Genomic DNA, 17,299 nt, shown 5'->3' on the forward strand with positions numbered 1-17,299 from the left:
CGACCTAATTTCATGGTGATCGGTCCATAATTGGTCATATCCCCATTTAAGGACCACTTCCAAAAATCACTCAAAAATATAAATTATTGAAATTTTAAAAGAAAAAAGTTTTTGCTCTTTTACTTAGTGTAGGGTATATATGGTCGGGCTTGACCGACCATACTTTCATACTTGTTTTATTTTCAAGATGAGATAATTAAGTCAAACTTTCACTTTATCATTCAGATATTGTTTGGTTTCATGCTAAACAAATTTAAATTAATTGGTGGCAATCTATAATCATCGATATAATAAATTTTCGAATGAGTACCTTTAGCCAGAGATTAAGGGTTTCAATAACATTTAAAATATTGTATTTTTATAATGCCCGTTTTAAAGAATTTAAACTGAACTCTTTGACTTTTAGTATCCTTGGAGTTTTTTTTTATTTTTGTTTGCTATTTACATTGAAGTGAAGTGTATTGTTTTTGTTTGCCAAGCCATTGGCCTTTTAATACTTAAAAGCTCATTGCTCAAAATAAGAAGGAAAAACACAACAAATAACTGTTCGACAAAAGTCATCTACAAGCCATTGGCTTATTTTGATGGCTGTTGGAAGTTGAAGAATTTGTTCACAGTGAGACAAAGGTAAGACGATACAAATAAAATAAGTTTGAACTAATAATAATAAACAAATTAGATATTAAATAAGGAAATGTTTAACTCTACCCTCTGAGTTAGAAAGCATTTATTTTGATATGTATTCCACTCGCATCTTAAGCTTTCTTTTGAGCAAAAAAAGTCAAAAATTGTATGTCTTGAGTTACAAAATATTTATTTTGTTAGATATCCCACTCGCATCCCACCAAGCCACCGAAGTAAAATAATTAAATAAAGGTTGTTGGCTCGACTAAAATGCGCCATCTCACCACCAGAGGCGCTGCAACCTGCACTAACAAATATAACTCGCAATTGTTGTTGTCTATTAAAAAGCTTTTCTCCTCCTTTTACCACCTATTCTTCTACACTCTATCCCCAAAGAAAGTAACACAAATATATATAGGCATATTAATTGCCTGAGTGCTACTTCTCTTTTTAAAAAAAAAAAAAAAAAGCCACCAAATGGGTCTTCAAGGAAAATATCGAAGCTTTCTTCCGAAAAAAGTCAAAAAAGTTTTTGATTTCGGAAAAAAATTTCAATTTTTTTTATATTTTTTTTTACTATTTTTTTCGAAAGATTAATGAAATAGCTATCTAAACTATTTGGAACACATTTCGCTAAGAACAATAGCTAATAAGTTACATGGATGAAAAGAAACACATGTTTGGCCAAAATGTCAAATTTTGACACCCTCTAAGTCAGACAGCTCTTGACTGATCTTGTTGAAAAATAGTTGTTTGGTTCCTTAAATTACAAATTGCATTCTCTTATTTAATATTTTGCAGATTTGGCTAGTAGTGAATCTATTTTATAAATGAACTTCTTTCAAATAACGCCATATGTTATGTAAATATTTGCAAAAAAAAACATAAAAAAAAATCATTTTTTCAAAATGGTCCAGCTCACGAACGGTAATGACTAGATCAAAAATATTTTGGGAAAAATTATAAAACAAAACTTTTTCTGTATATCGATCTTAGAAATATAGTTACATAATTCGAATGAAATGTAATAAATAGCCCTGAGGTAAGCTTTTAGTTTTATAGTTATGATGCAATAAGTAGATAAAATATACAAGGAATCTTTGTTGTTCAAAGGAAATTGAATGCTGTTAAAATAGCTATGAAATGCTGTTAAAATAGCTACCAAAGTAAAAACAAATAACAATTTATAATCGGTAAATCCCTACTGTATGATACCCTACACCGAGAATTTGGATATAAACTGTTTTCTTTTAAAATGTATATCTTTTAAAATGTATATTAAATTTTGTTGGAATACCAAAATTGTTTAGAGATTTATGCTGGTTAAAGTAATTTTCGAAAGTGAACCCTATATGGGAGCTACAGCTAATTGTGGACCGATCGTCACAAAATTTGGTGCTGCGAGTTCAGCTTACTATAGGGGCTAGGAGAAAGAATAGACCGATTCTAACCAAATTCAATAGAGTTTGTCCTTTGGTCAAATTTTGTCGAATTATCTTTAAAATTGCGGCCCTTAGTTTGATGACAAGGTTTACATGGACAGATGGACGTTAGGACAATATTTTTGTAGCTCCCAAATCAGAGGCAACCCGTGAATGATCTGATCTTTGAATAAATTGAAGCATATCGATCAAAGACTGTGGCAAAACTACCTTATGCTTACATCTTGTCTATCTGCACCATTTCTTATTAGTTACACTGTGTAAATAAACATTTACACATTTACACTTTTGTCTACATTTGTTTTCTGTTACACCTGTTGTATTTAAAAACTCATTGTTTTTGTGTAACCTACAAGTATATATTTGTTTTTGTGTAATAAAAACGGCTCATTTCTATGCTGCAGATACAGACATACATCCATATATGTATGTCTTTTAAATGCATACATATGTATATATGTTAAATAAAAATGTGTCTGTAAAAGCTTGTTGATAGTTGGTACAGATGGTGATGGTGGTGGTAATGGTTGTTTAAATGTTGTCATTACTATTGTTATTGCAAATACTACAAAGTCTATAAACTACACATACTACTATTGTATGTACCCATACATTTACAGTTTTTCCAAAAATAATAAAAAAGTAAAATTTCTTGTTGCTTTCCTTTGTTGAAATTTCATTCATTCTTTGTTTTTGTGTGCCACCTAACACATTTGTTAAAACATTTTCCCTTGCTCCCACCTTCATACATTACCATTTATAGCAAATGTTAATACAAAAATACAGACACATTTAAAAGCTTACTCCAAAAAAAGCACAACTCTTATACATACATAAATAAATTAACACATATGTATGAGTTTGTTCAGATGCGTAACGAAAGGTGAATGTTCTGTGTAGATTACCTACTTATACAATGACATAGAGAAACATATAAATACACACAAATGTACAACATTATGTAGTATTATTTTACATACACATTTATAGTTTTTCACTACATATATATGTTCACTAAGGTGGCCCTTACTTTCTAATTCAGGTTCTAGTTCAGTTCTAGTTCAGGTTCTAGTTCAGTTCTAGTTCAGTTCTAGTTCAGTTCTAGTTCAGTTCTAGTTCAGTTCTAGTTCAGTTCTAGTTCAGTTCTAGTTCAGTTCTAGTTCAGTTCTAGTTCAGTTCTAGTTCAGTTCTAGTTCAGTTCTAGTTCAGTTCTAGTTCAGTTCTAGTTCAGTTCAGTTCTAGTTCAGTTCTAGTTCAGTTCTAGTTCAGTTCTAGTTCAGTTCTAGTTCAGTTCTAGTTCAGTTCTAGTTCAGTTCTAGTTCAGTTCTAGTTCAGTTCTAGTTCAGTTCTAGTTCAGTTCTAGTTCAGTTCTAGTTCAGTTCTAGTTCAGTTCTAGTTCAGTTCTAGTTCAGTTCTAGTTCAGTTCTAGTTCAGGTTCTAGTTCAGTTCTAGTTCAGTTCTAGTTCAGTTCTAGTTCAGTTCTAGTTCAGTTCTAGTTCAGTTCTAGTTCAGTTCTAGTTCAGTTCTAGTTCAGTTCTAGTTCAGTTCTAGTTCAGTTCTAGTTCAGTTCTAGTTCAGTTCTAGTTCAGTTCTAGTTCAGTTCTAGTTCAGTTCTAGTTCAGTTCTAGTTCAGTTCTAGTTCAGTTCTAGTTCAGTTCTAGTTCAGTTCTAGTTCAGTTCTAGTTCAGTTCTAGTTCAGTTCTAGTTCAGTTCTAGTTCAGTTCTAGTTCAGTTCTAGTTCAGTTCTAGTTCAGTTCTAGTTCAGTTCTAGTTCAGTTCTAGTTCAGTTCTAGTTCAGTTCTAGTTCAGTTCTAGTTCAGTTCTAGTTCAGTTCTAGTTCAGTTCTAGTTCAGTTCTAGTTCAGTTCTAGTTCAGTTCTAGTTCAGTTCTAGTTCAGTTCTAGTTCAGTTCTAGTTCAGTTCTAGTTCAGTTCTAGTTCAGTTCTAGTTCAGTTCTAGTTCAGTTCTAGTTCAGTTCTAGTTCAGTTCTAGTTCAGTTCTAGTTCAGTTCTAGTTCAGTTCTAGTTCAGTTCTAGTTCAGTTCTAGTTCAGTTCTAGTTCAGTTCTAGTTCAGTTCTAGTTCAGTTCTAGTTCAGTTCTAGTTCAGTTCTAGTTCAGTTCTAGTTCAGTTCTAGTTCAGTTCTAGTTGAGTTCTAGTTCAGTTCTAGTTCAGTTCTAGTTCAGTTCTAGTTGAGTTCTAGTTCAGTTCTAGTTCAGTTCTAGTTCAGTTCTAGTTCAGTTCTAGTTCAGTTCTAGTTCAGTTCTAGTTCAGTTCTAGTTCAGTTCTAGTTCAGTTCTAGTTCAGTTCTAGTTCAGTTCTAGTTCAGTTCTAGTTCAGTTCTAGTTCAGTTCTAGTTCAGTTCTAGTTCAGTTCTAGTTCAGTTCTAGTTCAGTTCTAGTTCAGTTCTAGTTCAGTTCTAGTTCAGTTCTAGTTCAGTTCTAGTTCAGTTCTAATTCAGTTCTAGTTTAGTTCTAAGGACGACCCTAATTGCTTTTGATATAATATACGATTGTGAAAAGCTACATAGTGCTTTTTACTTTTCTTTATATTTGCCATTTACTAACAAGTATATTTGACACTTAAATAGCATATTGAAGTAGTAGGAGCATAATAATCATAATAATAATGAACGAAAACTGAACAAAAATGTTGAAAAAATTACACTATTTATGTTTCACGCTCATGATGTTGATGACGATTGTTATCTTAGAGTAGAAAAGTTTTATATTTTCATTTGAAATTGCGTTTTCATACCCTACAACCTACAGGTGCGATCACTGAAGCACTATGTACAATTATGCTTCTTTATAGTCTTTATATACATCTCCATTCAGCTCGCTATTGTCAGCAATTGCAGCTCTCTTGATTTGAAGAAAATTAGAGGGGTAAACTTCTAGTCTATCAGGGTGGAGATTTTAGGTACAATTCCTGCCAAAGTCTGTATATGTATTTCGCAAAAGGGACATTCGTTTTTTAATACCATGTTGCTGAAATGTTAGAGAAAAATATCAGATATTTATGTCTTTTGATAATTAGGCTTCTGTGAAACTTCATTTTCACCAAGATATTCGTTAAAATGTGAAAATTTTATGTTACTCCCCCACTTAGAGATCGTTTCTGTATATCGTCATGATGTAAATTCGAAATAAAACAAAATCACTTATAGTTTAGTCTCTTTATGTAGCACTCAACAAAACTATATACTCCCTCTTTATAGCCAACTTAAGCCAATACTCTGCATATTATAACATCCTTATTTGTTTAAGTTCTTTTTTTGTACACTTCTTTGCTTTTTTGTTCCTTTTATTATGACACAAAACTTTTTATTTGCATACTTCTTATAATTGTTGTTTCAGTTAAAGTAAGTTGTGTAAGAAACAAAAAGATAAAAGGGAAAAACATTATAAAGGTAATAAAATCTATGAGATTTAAATTATACTGGCTTTTTTTTCTGTTTTAATGCTTCACCAGCAAAACAAACAGCAAAGAATGTGTTGGTATTTAGACTGAAATGTAATAAATAGCCCTAAGGTATGCTGTGTGTTTTGTGTTTTGTAGTTATGACGCAATAAAGCAAGTGGATAAAATGATTCAAAGGAATGTTTGTAGTTGAAAGGAAATTGTATACTCAGACGCTGTTTGAAAAGAGTAGTTATTAAAATTGTTTAGGAGAATAACAACAGGATTCAAAACAAGACTAGGAGGTATTACTTAAGTAGCAGGGTTAATATATAACTGATGAAATTGATATTTTTCGAAATCAGTAAATTTCAAATGAAACCACAAACAGGTACAGCAGTTAAAATTTACATTTTTAATTCTCATTTAGTAGTTATTAGAATCGAAGACAGTTTATTAAATTTTTTGAAATTTCGTTTAGACAAAATATGCAAAAAACACGACTGCCCCCACTATTCTTGACTTATTATATCCCGATTATTAAGTACATAGATATTTTATATGTAACTGAATCTCATTTTATTTAATTTTTTTCAAACAAGCACAAACTGCGAAACTTTTTGCTTGTCTGTAGATATACCCAAAGTCTCTAACTGGAATCGAACCCGCAACCCTCTGATTTGTAAACCGGCATACTAGTCTATTGAGTAACCCAATTTAAAAGACCTTTTCAACGATAAAATACTTTAGAATTTGGACTGGCCCGTTGTGGTTTTCGCCAAAATTCTAAAAATTACAAATTTAAATATATTCTATCATGCTTCAAATAATTTTTTTCATTTGAAACTCATAAACTTTCCAACCATATATAAAACTTAAATTTTAAAGCAAATCTTAATAAAAAATTATCTTTTTCTTTTCAGATTTTACACTCACAACCAACAGAATGACTGTCTAACCATATTTTAATAACAACGAAAACAACCAAATTCTAAAAATCAAAATTTTTGAAAACTTTCTCTTTTCTAAATCAGCACGCATGTTGTTATTAACACCTACAGATAAAACAAAAACTATAAAAACTCTACATATGAACTGTAATAAATTTCCAACTACTACAAAATCCTTAAAGTTCTATTAACATTTAAAATTCCTCCTTCCCTCTTTCCCCCCAAAAAAACAACCGAGAAGAAAACAAAATTTTGTACCCTTTACCTAAACAAACAAAAAAAAAATACAAAATTTTCCCACATAAAAACCAGCAAAATATAAAAATCCCACAAACATCTAACTAGCTATGAATTTACATCATAATCCAAATAACGATGATGAATGTGACAATTCAATATCATCACAAAACCAACGACATTGTCAACAGCTACAGCAACATGGCCAACATGTTTGCAATACACAACACAGGCATAGCAACAGCAGCAGCAGTAGATTTAGCCAAACTGGCCAGTTTTTACAAAAGAAAATTATAACAATGTCAAATGCATCCACGACAGCCGAAGCAACAGCGGCAGCAACAACAATTAAATTATTAACGAATACCTGCCCCACAGTAGTAGATGAACAGCAACAACGACAACAAAATGGCCAACAGCATCAACATCAACATGTTCATTCACTGCAACAAAAGTGGCTGCAAAAACCACCACGGGGGCAGACGCTTGCAAGGAAGAATGCACCAGTGATATGGAATTTACTAAATAATAACAAAATGTTCAAATTACACAATGTCTGTAAATATTTCCTAGTGATGTTTGTCGTGATATTAACAAGTTTTCCAGCTGCCACCGTTATGGCTTTGCCCAGTCTACAGGACACAAATAATACTACCACAACTCTAACTACTACTACAACTAATACTAATAATGTAATACAGCAAACTCATGCATATAAAAATGATAAAATTGCCACAATTAGTCAAAGTGTAAATAGTACTAGTAATTACAATAACAACAACGATACCACAACAAATTCGGCTGTTAAACTAATATTAAATGATTATAATGATGCCTTTTTGCAAATGTTGCCCATGACTGAACAACAGGAGCAACAGCAGCAGCAGCAACAACAGCAATATCCATCGTCTGCTAAAACTCATTTATTAGAAATGGAGCCGGATGTCACAGTGTTACATGATGATCTCTTGGAAAGTTTTCGTGGCACTCACAGTTTGCCTCATCAACCCATGTATACAAATGAATTTGCTGTTCATATACCGGCGGGCAAAGAAATGGCTGACTTGATTGCCGATAAATATGGTTTTATCAATATGGGTCAGGTATGTACATTATATTAGCAATATTCTAATACAAATTATGTTGATAGGGTAGGTCGTAGTACTTTAGTACCTCTAACTCACACATTCTTAGACCGATTGCAAAATTTAAAACAATTGAAGTTAGGTAAAGAATTAAGCTTTCATAAAAGGTATGTATAAAATCTATATTCCTAGAAATTGTGTAAGTTTTTATAAATAGTTTCGCTTTCTTTTTTATTTTTTTCGTAATTTTTCAAATTTAACAATAGTTATTTTAATTTTTTTCTATGAAAACCTTTTTTTCTTTGCAAAGTTTTTTAAAGACAATTTTATGTAGACAAAAACGAGATATTAGTTGTTAAAATCGGTTTATACTTGCAAAAGTTATTAAACTTTTTCGCAAAAAGTTTCACAAAATTTACCTTCTAATAGTTTTTTTACCTTTTTATAGTTTTTTGTTTTTTTTATTCATATAGGCTGGGGGCGAAAATACTAAAAAAAATTTTGTTTTTCTTTTAGATATTCTTAACAAAACCAATACTTGTGACTTACAAATGTATCCAAGAATGCACTTCATTTTAAACCGCATTCAGTTTTCTTTCCAACCCCGTTTAAAAATTTACAAATCGATAAGATGACGAACATCACTGAAAACGTTTTTTTTCAGAATAACTTCTGAATTTGAGGGTGTTTCTGAAATTTTTTGACACAATTTCTAATGTACTCGACAAGCCCTATAACCCACGCAGTCTTTTTCCATCGCAGCACCGTGTAATTTATAAAAAAGCCTTAAAGTATGCAACAGTAATTATATAAATTAGTTCCTAAATATATGCAATACTTTTTTACGATTACATTAAACAGAACATTGATATAACTAGAGTTGAACTAGAACTGAAAGTTGGTGATGGGTCCTAGAGCAAAAAGTATACAGAATCTCATGGACCCTGTAAAAGAAAAACAGATGAAATAAAATAGATCTTATCAAGCGGGTTTCATACTAAGGAAACATATAAGATTATCCCCGTTTCAAATTCCACGATCAAACAATTTTAGTATTCCACAAATTGTTGTGTTCCACAAATGACTATTCCAAGTGAGAGTTCTGTCAAGAATAACCACAAGCTATTTAACATTATGTGGGAACTCAGTGCTTGAACTATTTAAAGTTTAATACACGTGTTTCAGAACCCTAAGTTACAAATCCTAAATGATAAAACAATATTTTTGGTGGGATTGTTAGCCAGATTAGAGGTTAGATCCACAGTAATTTCCACCATGATATCAACCCGTGCCGACTTGCGATTTAGTTTCGAAGTGCATTTACAAGGGGGGAAAATGCATTTTTTCGTTTTTGTAAAAATTTTGCCATTAAATAATTACTTTTGCAATTAAATTTAAAAGAATCAAAATGTGTACGTAATTTACGTTCTAATAAGATATAAAACACAAAAATTGGCTAAAAAATGTTAAAGTTATTAAAAAATCGCCAGGCCATTAACGTGTTTCAGGCCACTAGAACAAGAAATGCAAGAACAAAATTAACATATTTTGAGATATATTAAAATAAAAGCTTATTTTTACTTAAAATATATCCTTATTTACTTGTATATGAGCTTTTGTATTCGTAGGATACCCCTAACCTATTCGCAGGTATAACAAAATAAATAATTTTTTTTAACGGAAGTTTCAAAACTCCATTTTAAAATTTTTAAAAATTTTGTTAAACAAATTTCAGAATTTGTTAGTCATCATATTGGGATTTATTGAGAACATAATAGGGAATAAAAATATGAAAACGTATGACAATACCTTTTATAGTTTTTCCGTACCTGCGATTTAAATTTTGAGATTTTCGAGAAAAACTAATTTTTTGGCCATATTTTGGCGAATGAACCGATTTTCCTTACTGTTATGATTTTTAAGTAAAGGCTATTCAGAATATTATAGTCCATGTTATTTTAAATATAGTCTGAAAGTTTTACTAAAATCGGAAAACGACAACCCTTAAATCGAGAAGGTCAAATGTCAATTTTTTCAATATTTGGAATTTCTCATGGAAAAATAGCGAAATGTTATATATTTTAGGGCCAATTTCGATGAAACTTAAGAAAAATATAACATGATGTCTAGTATTTATAATAACAGCAGAAAAATTAAAATTAACCCTTAATGGCACTTGGGACACTCTAGGCTACATGGCCTTCGATGGATCATTATAAGACCAAAATAATAACTCTAGATACCAGCATATCTAATATCTAGTTCCGGAATATTCTTGACGTATTTCATTTATATTTCAGAAAATTCTATCAGCAATACAATGAAATACAAATAGAAAATTCTGAAATACAAATACAATTGGAAAATTCTGAAATACAATTGGAAACTTTTTAAGAATAAATTACAACTTCTGAAATACAAATTAAAATTTCTGAAATACAATTGGAAAATTCTGAAATACAATTAGAAAATTTTGAAATATAAATGAAAACTTCTGAAATATAATTTGAAATTTCTGAAACATAATTAAAAATTTCTGATATACAAATGGAAATTTCTGAAATACAATTAGAAACTTCTGAAATACAATTGGAAATGGTGTAGATCGAACATTTGATTGTAGAATAATCTATGATCATTCATTTTATATACTTAAGCAAGAATTTAAAGAATCCACATTTTTCAGAAAACTTTATAATGAACCCATTGTTATAAAAAATCTCTTATTATTTTTCTTTTTCCACTTCTGCTGCTGATAACGACCAACATGTTGCCAGCAAAAATATAACAATTCCATTTAGCTCATATAAATACATACATCTCCATAACGATACATTTTACTTAAGTTCAATAAAATTTCTGTTCATCTTCATACATATTTCCTACTTTTTATAGATATTTATGTATGTACGAGTATTATCACATGTCTCTTAACATTTTTCTTACTGATTTATAACTGTGTAAGTAAAACTCAACCATTTCCCGGGAGATTGTACCAACAACAAAAGACAACACTCACATTTCTTTCTTTCTTTCTTTTTTTTGGTTTTCCTACTTTCTGTCTGTTGTTTTCTTCTCTTCTAACACTTGCCTGCAACTTAAATAAATAAAGTTTTGTTTGTTTTACTTTTTTTTTAAGTTTTGAAAAAAAATTGTTCAACTTCTCAATCATATGAGTGAATGCAGTAAATTTATTTTATATCTATTACAACACAAAGAAGTATAGCTACAGCAAAAAAATACAAAAGGAACTCATATTTTATTTTATACACATAATCATGGAAACACACTAACTCACACTTTTACTTGCAGTTGTGAGCTAGATTAGTGTTGAAATTTAAGGTACAAAATTTGTACTACAAATGTGCCCTTCCGAAAAGTACGAAATATCAACCGATTTATGCAAAGCCTGTAAAAGCTTTTACGATCGCTTTCACAGATTTAATTGCAAATTAAAAAACAAACTAGACTTTAAATTAAAGAAATATTTCAATAAGATCAGAAAAAGTACTATTTTTTCCAAATATTTGGTACTATTTGCAATATCTATTTCCCAACTCAGCTCTCGCCTCAAATGCACTCACTTCCATTATAAAGTTGTTTTTATATCTCACACAAATCCACAGTCACATACACACACCAATTGTTTGGGGAAATAAAATACGAGAAAAGTATGAGTGCAAGTCAATGTATGTTCGAGTGTTCGCCGTGCAAATGTTATGGCATAAATGTTATAAACCCCATTATGTTTTGGATGTGTTGGTGTCTGCATGTTCTTGAAATGTTTGCTTTATATGTGTTAGTGTAAAATTTATAAATTTGTTATTGTAAAAATAAGACCAAGAATTGAATTGCAGAGTGTTTGCAAAAATATTAAATTGTTTTTTAACATGGTTTTGGATTTTTATCAATTTTCAAACTTTTGAGCAATTATTTACATTTTAAGGGGAGAAAAAATTCTAAAAATAAGAAAGTGAACAACAGTTGAGATCACTAGGGGAAGATTTAAAAACAATAAAGAAAACTTTAATTGAATATGAAAACAATGGGTCAAAATTTACAGAAATTACAATTGTGTTATGGTAAAATGAAAGGAAAAATAATAAGAGCAATAGGGATCTAAAATCCAATACCACATTTTTCTAAAATTAATGAAATCCATCATTTCTTTCCAGTTCTAGTTCAGTTCTAGTTCAGTTCTAGTTCAGTTCTAGTTCAGTTCTAGTTCAGTTCTAGTTCAGTTCTAGTTCAGTTCTAGTTCAGTTCTAGTTCAGTTCTAGTTCAGTTCTAGTTCAGTTCTAGTTCAGTTCTAGTTCAGTTCTAGTTCAGGTCTAGTTCAGTTCTAGTTCAGTTCTAGTTCAGTTCTAGTTCAGTTCTAGTTCAGTTCTAGTTCAGTTCTAGTTCAGTTCTAGTTCAGTTCTAGTTCAGTTCTAGTTCAGTTCTAGTTCAGTTCTAGTTCAGTTCTAGTTCAGTTCTAGTTCAGTTCTAGTTCAGTTCTAGTTCAGTTCTAGTTCAGTTCTAGTTCAGTTCTAGTTCAGTTCTAGTTCAGTTCTAGTTCAGTTCTAGTTCAGTTCTAGTTCAGTTCTAGTTCAGTTCTAGTTCAGTTCTAGTTCAGTTCTAGTTCAGTTCTAGTTCAGTTCTAGTTCAGTTCTAGTTCAGTTCTAGTTCAGTTCTAGTTCAGTTCTAGTTCAGTTCTAGTTCAGTTCTAGTTCAGTTCTAGTTCAGTTCTAGTTCAGTTCTAGTTCAGTTCTAGTTCAGTTCTAGTTCAGTTCTAGTTCAGTTCTAGTTCAGTTCTAGTTCAGTTCTAGTTCAGTTCTAGTTCAGTTCTAGTTCAGTTCTAGTTCAGTTCTAGTTCAGTTCTAGTTCAGTTCTAGTTCAGTTCTAGTTCAGTTCTAGTTCAGTTCTAGTTCAGTTCTAGTTCAGTTCTAGTTCAGTTCTAGTTCAGTTCTAGTTCAGTTCTAGTTCAGTTCTAGTTCAGTTCTAGTTCAGTTCTAGTTCAGTTCTAGTTCAGTTCTAGTTCAGTTCTAGTTCAGTTCTAGTTCAGTTCTAGTTCAGTTCTAGTTCAGTTCTAGTTCAGTTCTAGTTCAGTTCTAGTTCAGTTCTAGTTCAGTTCTAGTTCAGTTCTAGTTCAGTTCTAGTTCAGTTCTAGTTCAGTTCTAGTTCAGTTCTAGTTCAGTTCTAGTTCAGTTCTAGTTCAGTTCTAGTTCAGTTCTAGTTCAGTTCTAGTTCAGTTCTAGTTCAGTTCTAGTTCAGTTCTAGTTCAGTTCTAGTTCAGTTCTAGTTCAGTTCTAGTTCAGTTCTAGTTCAGTTCTAGTTCAGTTCTAGTTCAGTTCTAGTTCAGTTCTAGTTCAGTTCTAGTTCAGTTCTAGTTCAGTTCTAGTTCAGTTCTAGTTCAGTTCTAGTTCAGTTCTAGTTCAGTTCTAGTTCAGTAGTGCTAAAAATCTTATTATAAATATTATTTGGATAAATTCAAATACCATACATATATTTCTCATATATTTTAATTTTTAGGTAAACTTCTCGCAATAAAAATGTCTCGCTTTTTGTAGCATACTTTTCAGTGCTTTTTTTTAATGAAAAATTTAAAGCATATTTTTAGAGCAGCAGATGTTATATAGTTTAAACTGCAGAATTATATGTGTGTCCAATTAGTTGCTCTAACAAAATAATGGTTCTTTTATTTAAATAAATTTAACCAAAACTTTAGCACATTTCAAAAACTATTAAACAAAACTTTTTCCTAACGTTGTCAATTAACTGTAACAAATTTTCTATTAAAATGTTTTGGGGGAATAAGTAAGTATTCATATATAAATTTTAAATATTTTAAATATTACTTGCATATATTTTTTAAGAAACCTACCCTCATTGTTACTAGCTTTAATGGGCCAAAGAAAACAAAAAACTTGCTACAAAAATGTCAAAGTTTTCGCTTCAACTGACATAGACACTATATGCAATATGCATGCATAATGCAAGTGGAAAAATAAATCCTATAGTTTGAAGAAGAAAAAAAACTAATGTTTCATAATTAAAACTGTCACAATGTTAAGGATTTCAAACAAAAATATATGTGTGTTACTCTTGTTTTTTGTATTTTGTTGCAAATATAAAACTTTTCACTCTATGGCACCCTCAAAATAAAACTTAAACTTGCCTAGTCAGACAGTGACAGACAGACAGAGAAACACAGTCAGTAATATATCACAAGTAAGACTATCTACATACATATGTAGTAATATGTATGTGTGAAAGTTTTGATTTAATGCATGTATGTATGCATGCATAATGAAAAAGTGTTTATGCATATAAATATGCAACACTTCCGTAACATTAATCTACCAGAAGATAGATGCTGCTGCTTTATTTTCCTTCTCTTTTATACTATTGTGCAAAATAGTTCTAGTCTGTAGTTTTCTTGCAATATGGATTTTTAGTTTTGTGGTTTTGTTATAAATTTAGAAATTCATATAAACAAAAAATACAAAAATATTCAAATTTTCAAATATTGTCTTGAGTTTTATTTTTTCTATTTTTTTTTATTTTCTGCAAAAAGAATAATGAACAAGTTGTTTGTTTGTTTGTTTCTGTATGTGTAAAAACATGCATAATATTTAATTACATTTCCGTTACATACAAAATTACAATAAAAGTTTTGTATTTTTTTTTTGTGGAAAATTCTACTGAATACCAGATTTTATGAATTTTGAATTACTGCCACTATGATGTTTAAAAGTTGTAAGTTGAGAGGGAAGAGCGAAAGTGAGAAAGAGACAGACAACTGAAGGCAATGTGTGAATAAGTTTATTGGTATGTAAGGACAATGAAAATAGTTGTCATTTAATGTAAACTATTAGGTAGGGGTACTTGTTCTACAATGGATAGATATGAAAATAAACTGAGGGGTAAAATAACAAAATTAATTTTTTAATTCACAATGTTTTAAGTGAAATTATACAATCACATAAAGTGATTTATTTTTTTAAATAGCTATTAATTTACATAATATTATTTCATAATATTTATCTCAATTAAAATTGTTTTTAATCGCATTAATGAACACAAAACTCTTTCAACAAAATTATTATTATTATTTAAGTCGAATTTATTTCGTATTAAAGAGAGATTTTTCGTATTCAAGCTAAACAAATTTTCTGGTCATTTATTTGTGTCGGAAAATATAATGTTTCACCTATTAAACTATTAAACTGAACACTATTTTATTGGTGTATGACTTAAAAATTCGAGTTTTTTAAAATTTTAAGCTTTTATTTTGAAACATTTGTACAATATAAATTTATTCAAAGTATTGGCCATTGTTAGCTCCAAAAGAACTTCTGATCTTTTGAGGCCAAGAACGTATCAATTCAATATCGGATACTGAGTTCCAAAGTGAAGTATAATCCAGAGAGAGGGCATTGTGCATCGATCGAAACAAATAGCAGTCTCACGGGGTATGGTCGGATCCAGGTCAACTATTTTGAGGTGGGGAAATTTAAATTTATTCTACATTTTTTTTTTTTTTAATTTTTATATGAAAACTTTTCGGATTTGTGGGGGAAAATTTCTATTTCACACCCTCTGGATTCGCGCATGGTCTGGACTATAAAGCAGGTGAGGAAAAACATCCCAATCACTTCATTCTACTTACTTTTTAACATATATTGTAACATGTATCCGAGAGTTGACAGGATGGCTTCATGTCTGGCGTCATATTCTGGTCAATTGTCTGTCAATTCTCGCTATAATATCCATACCAGGAACGGGCTTAACGGAACCCTTTACAAAATAATTAAGAAGATATTTGGCCATCTGAAATGGGTTACGATAGTTTGATATCGACTATGCAATTTGAGAATTTTTGCCCTCAAATTGAATTTTACATAAAAATTGGCGATTTTTGGTTTGGGCCCTCGGTATGAACAATTTTTAAATTCATTTTAATTTAGAATATTTAGTGTAAAGTTTTCTTTTCAAAAAGTATAAATTCCTAATACATCTTTATAGAAATTTATTACAAAACTTAAAAAAAAAGTACTTTTTCTCAAAAACTAGCGAAAACTCACCCATTTTTAAATTTTTAAATTCAAATACATATAACTATGGAGTGAGTTACGATTTTTAAACAATTCTTTTACATATGCATTTATTTGTTAGTCCCATAAAAGAAATATGGAAAAAATCGGGAAATATTTTGAACCGCTGGAATAGAGTGGCTTAAAATATTTTGAATTTAGTTTTCAAATGCGAATATCTCCTAAGTTATAAGAGATAATTGGTAGCTCGATTGTAATACTCGATGGGAAGATTCTGTATATGTAATTTTTTTAAATCGGAACACAGACGAAGAAATAGGATCGATTTAAAAATTGAATTGGGTGTCCGTTTTTGGGGAATCCTGGCCGCACCGCACCTGGCCTAAACCACCATAGTGGGGAGGGTATAATGCGTTTGTGCAGATGTTTGTAACGCCCAAAAATATTAGTCTAACACCCATCTTAAAGTATACCGTTCGACTTAGAATCACTTTCTGAGTCGATTAAACGATGTCCGTCGGTCCGTCTGGCTGGCTGGTCGGGTGTCCATGTAAACTTTGAGCTCAGAGTACAGGTCGCAATTTTGAAGGTATTACGATCAAAATTGGTACATATTATTTTTTCGGAACAGGAACCAAGCCTATTGAAACTGGCTGAAATCGATCCATTATTTCACCTAGCCCCCATACAAATGTCCTTCCGAAATTGGACTTTATCGGTCATAAATGTATAATTTCTATACAAATTCCGCTCCAAATAAGTTTTATATATACAAAATTCATTTCACTAAATTTTGTTACGATCGGTTCATAATTAGTCATAGCTCCCATATAGACCCGCTTCCGAAAATCACTTTAACGTGCATAAATCGCTTGAAAATGTTGGTATACACACAAAATTCAACATAGTTAATTTTAGAATAGACATAAATCACACAACCTAATTTCGGTCCATAATTGGTCATAGCCCCCATATAAGGTTCACTCCCGAAAATCACTCAAAAATATAAATTATTGAAATTTTAAATGAAAAATGTTTTTGACCATACTTTCTTACTTGTTATACCCTACACCACCATAGTGGGGAGGGTATTATGCGTTTGTGCAGATGTTTGTAACGCCCAAAAATATTAGTCTAACACCCACCTTAAAGTATACCGATCGACTTAGAATCACTTTCTGAGTCCATTAAGCGATGTCCGTCCGTCCGTCTGGTCGGCTGGCTGTCCATGTAAACCTTGTGCGCAGAGTACAGGTCGCAATTTTGAAGATATTTCGATAAAATTTAGTACATATTATTTTTTCGGAACAGGGACCAATCCTGTTGAAACTGGCTGAAATCGATCCAATATTTCACCTAGCCCCCATACAAATGTCCTTCCGAAATTGGACTTTATCGGTCATAAATGTTTAATTTATATATGTCTCTCCACAAATTCTGTTCCAAATAAGTTTTATATATACAAAATTTATTCACTAAATTTTGTTACGATCGGTCCATAATTAGTCATAGCTCCCGCTTCCGAA

General features: G+C 30.9%; 1 protein-coding gene across 2 annotated transcripts in view; it reads left to right on the plus strand.

The window, feature by feature from the left end:
- Fur2 (furin-like protease 2) overlaps window positions 1-17,299 on the plus strand; it is a 496,857-nt gene that overhangs the window by 336,605 nt on the left and 142,953 nt on the right. For both annotated transcript variants that reach the window (XM_065510151.1, XM_065510152.1), the window contains exon 3: window positions 6,389-7,755. In XM_065510151.1, coding sequence (XP_065366223.1) covers window positions 6,763-7,755 — 993 coding nt within the window. In that variant the 5' untranslated portion in view covers window positions 6,389-6,762. The remainder of the gene's footprint in view (window positions 1-6,388; window positions 7,756-17,299) is intronic.

The sequence above is a fragment of the Calliphora vicina genome, chromosome 4 (assembly GCF_958450345.1).
Source record: "Calliphora vicina chromosome 4, idCalVici1.1, whole genome shotgun sequence".
In the NCBI taxonomy this organism is placed as follows: Eukaryota; Metazoa; Arthropoda; class Insecta; order Diptera; family Calliphoridae; genus Calliphora; species Calliphora vicina.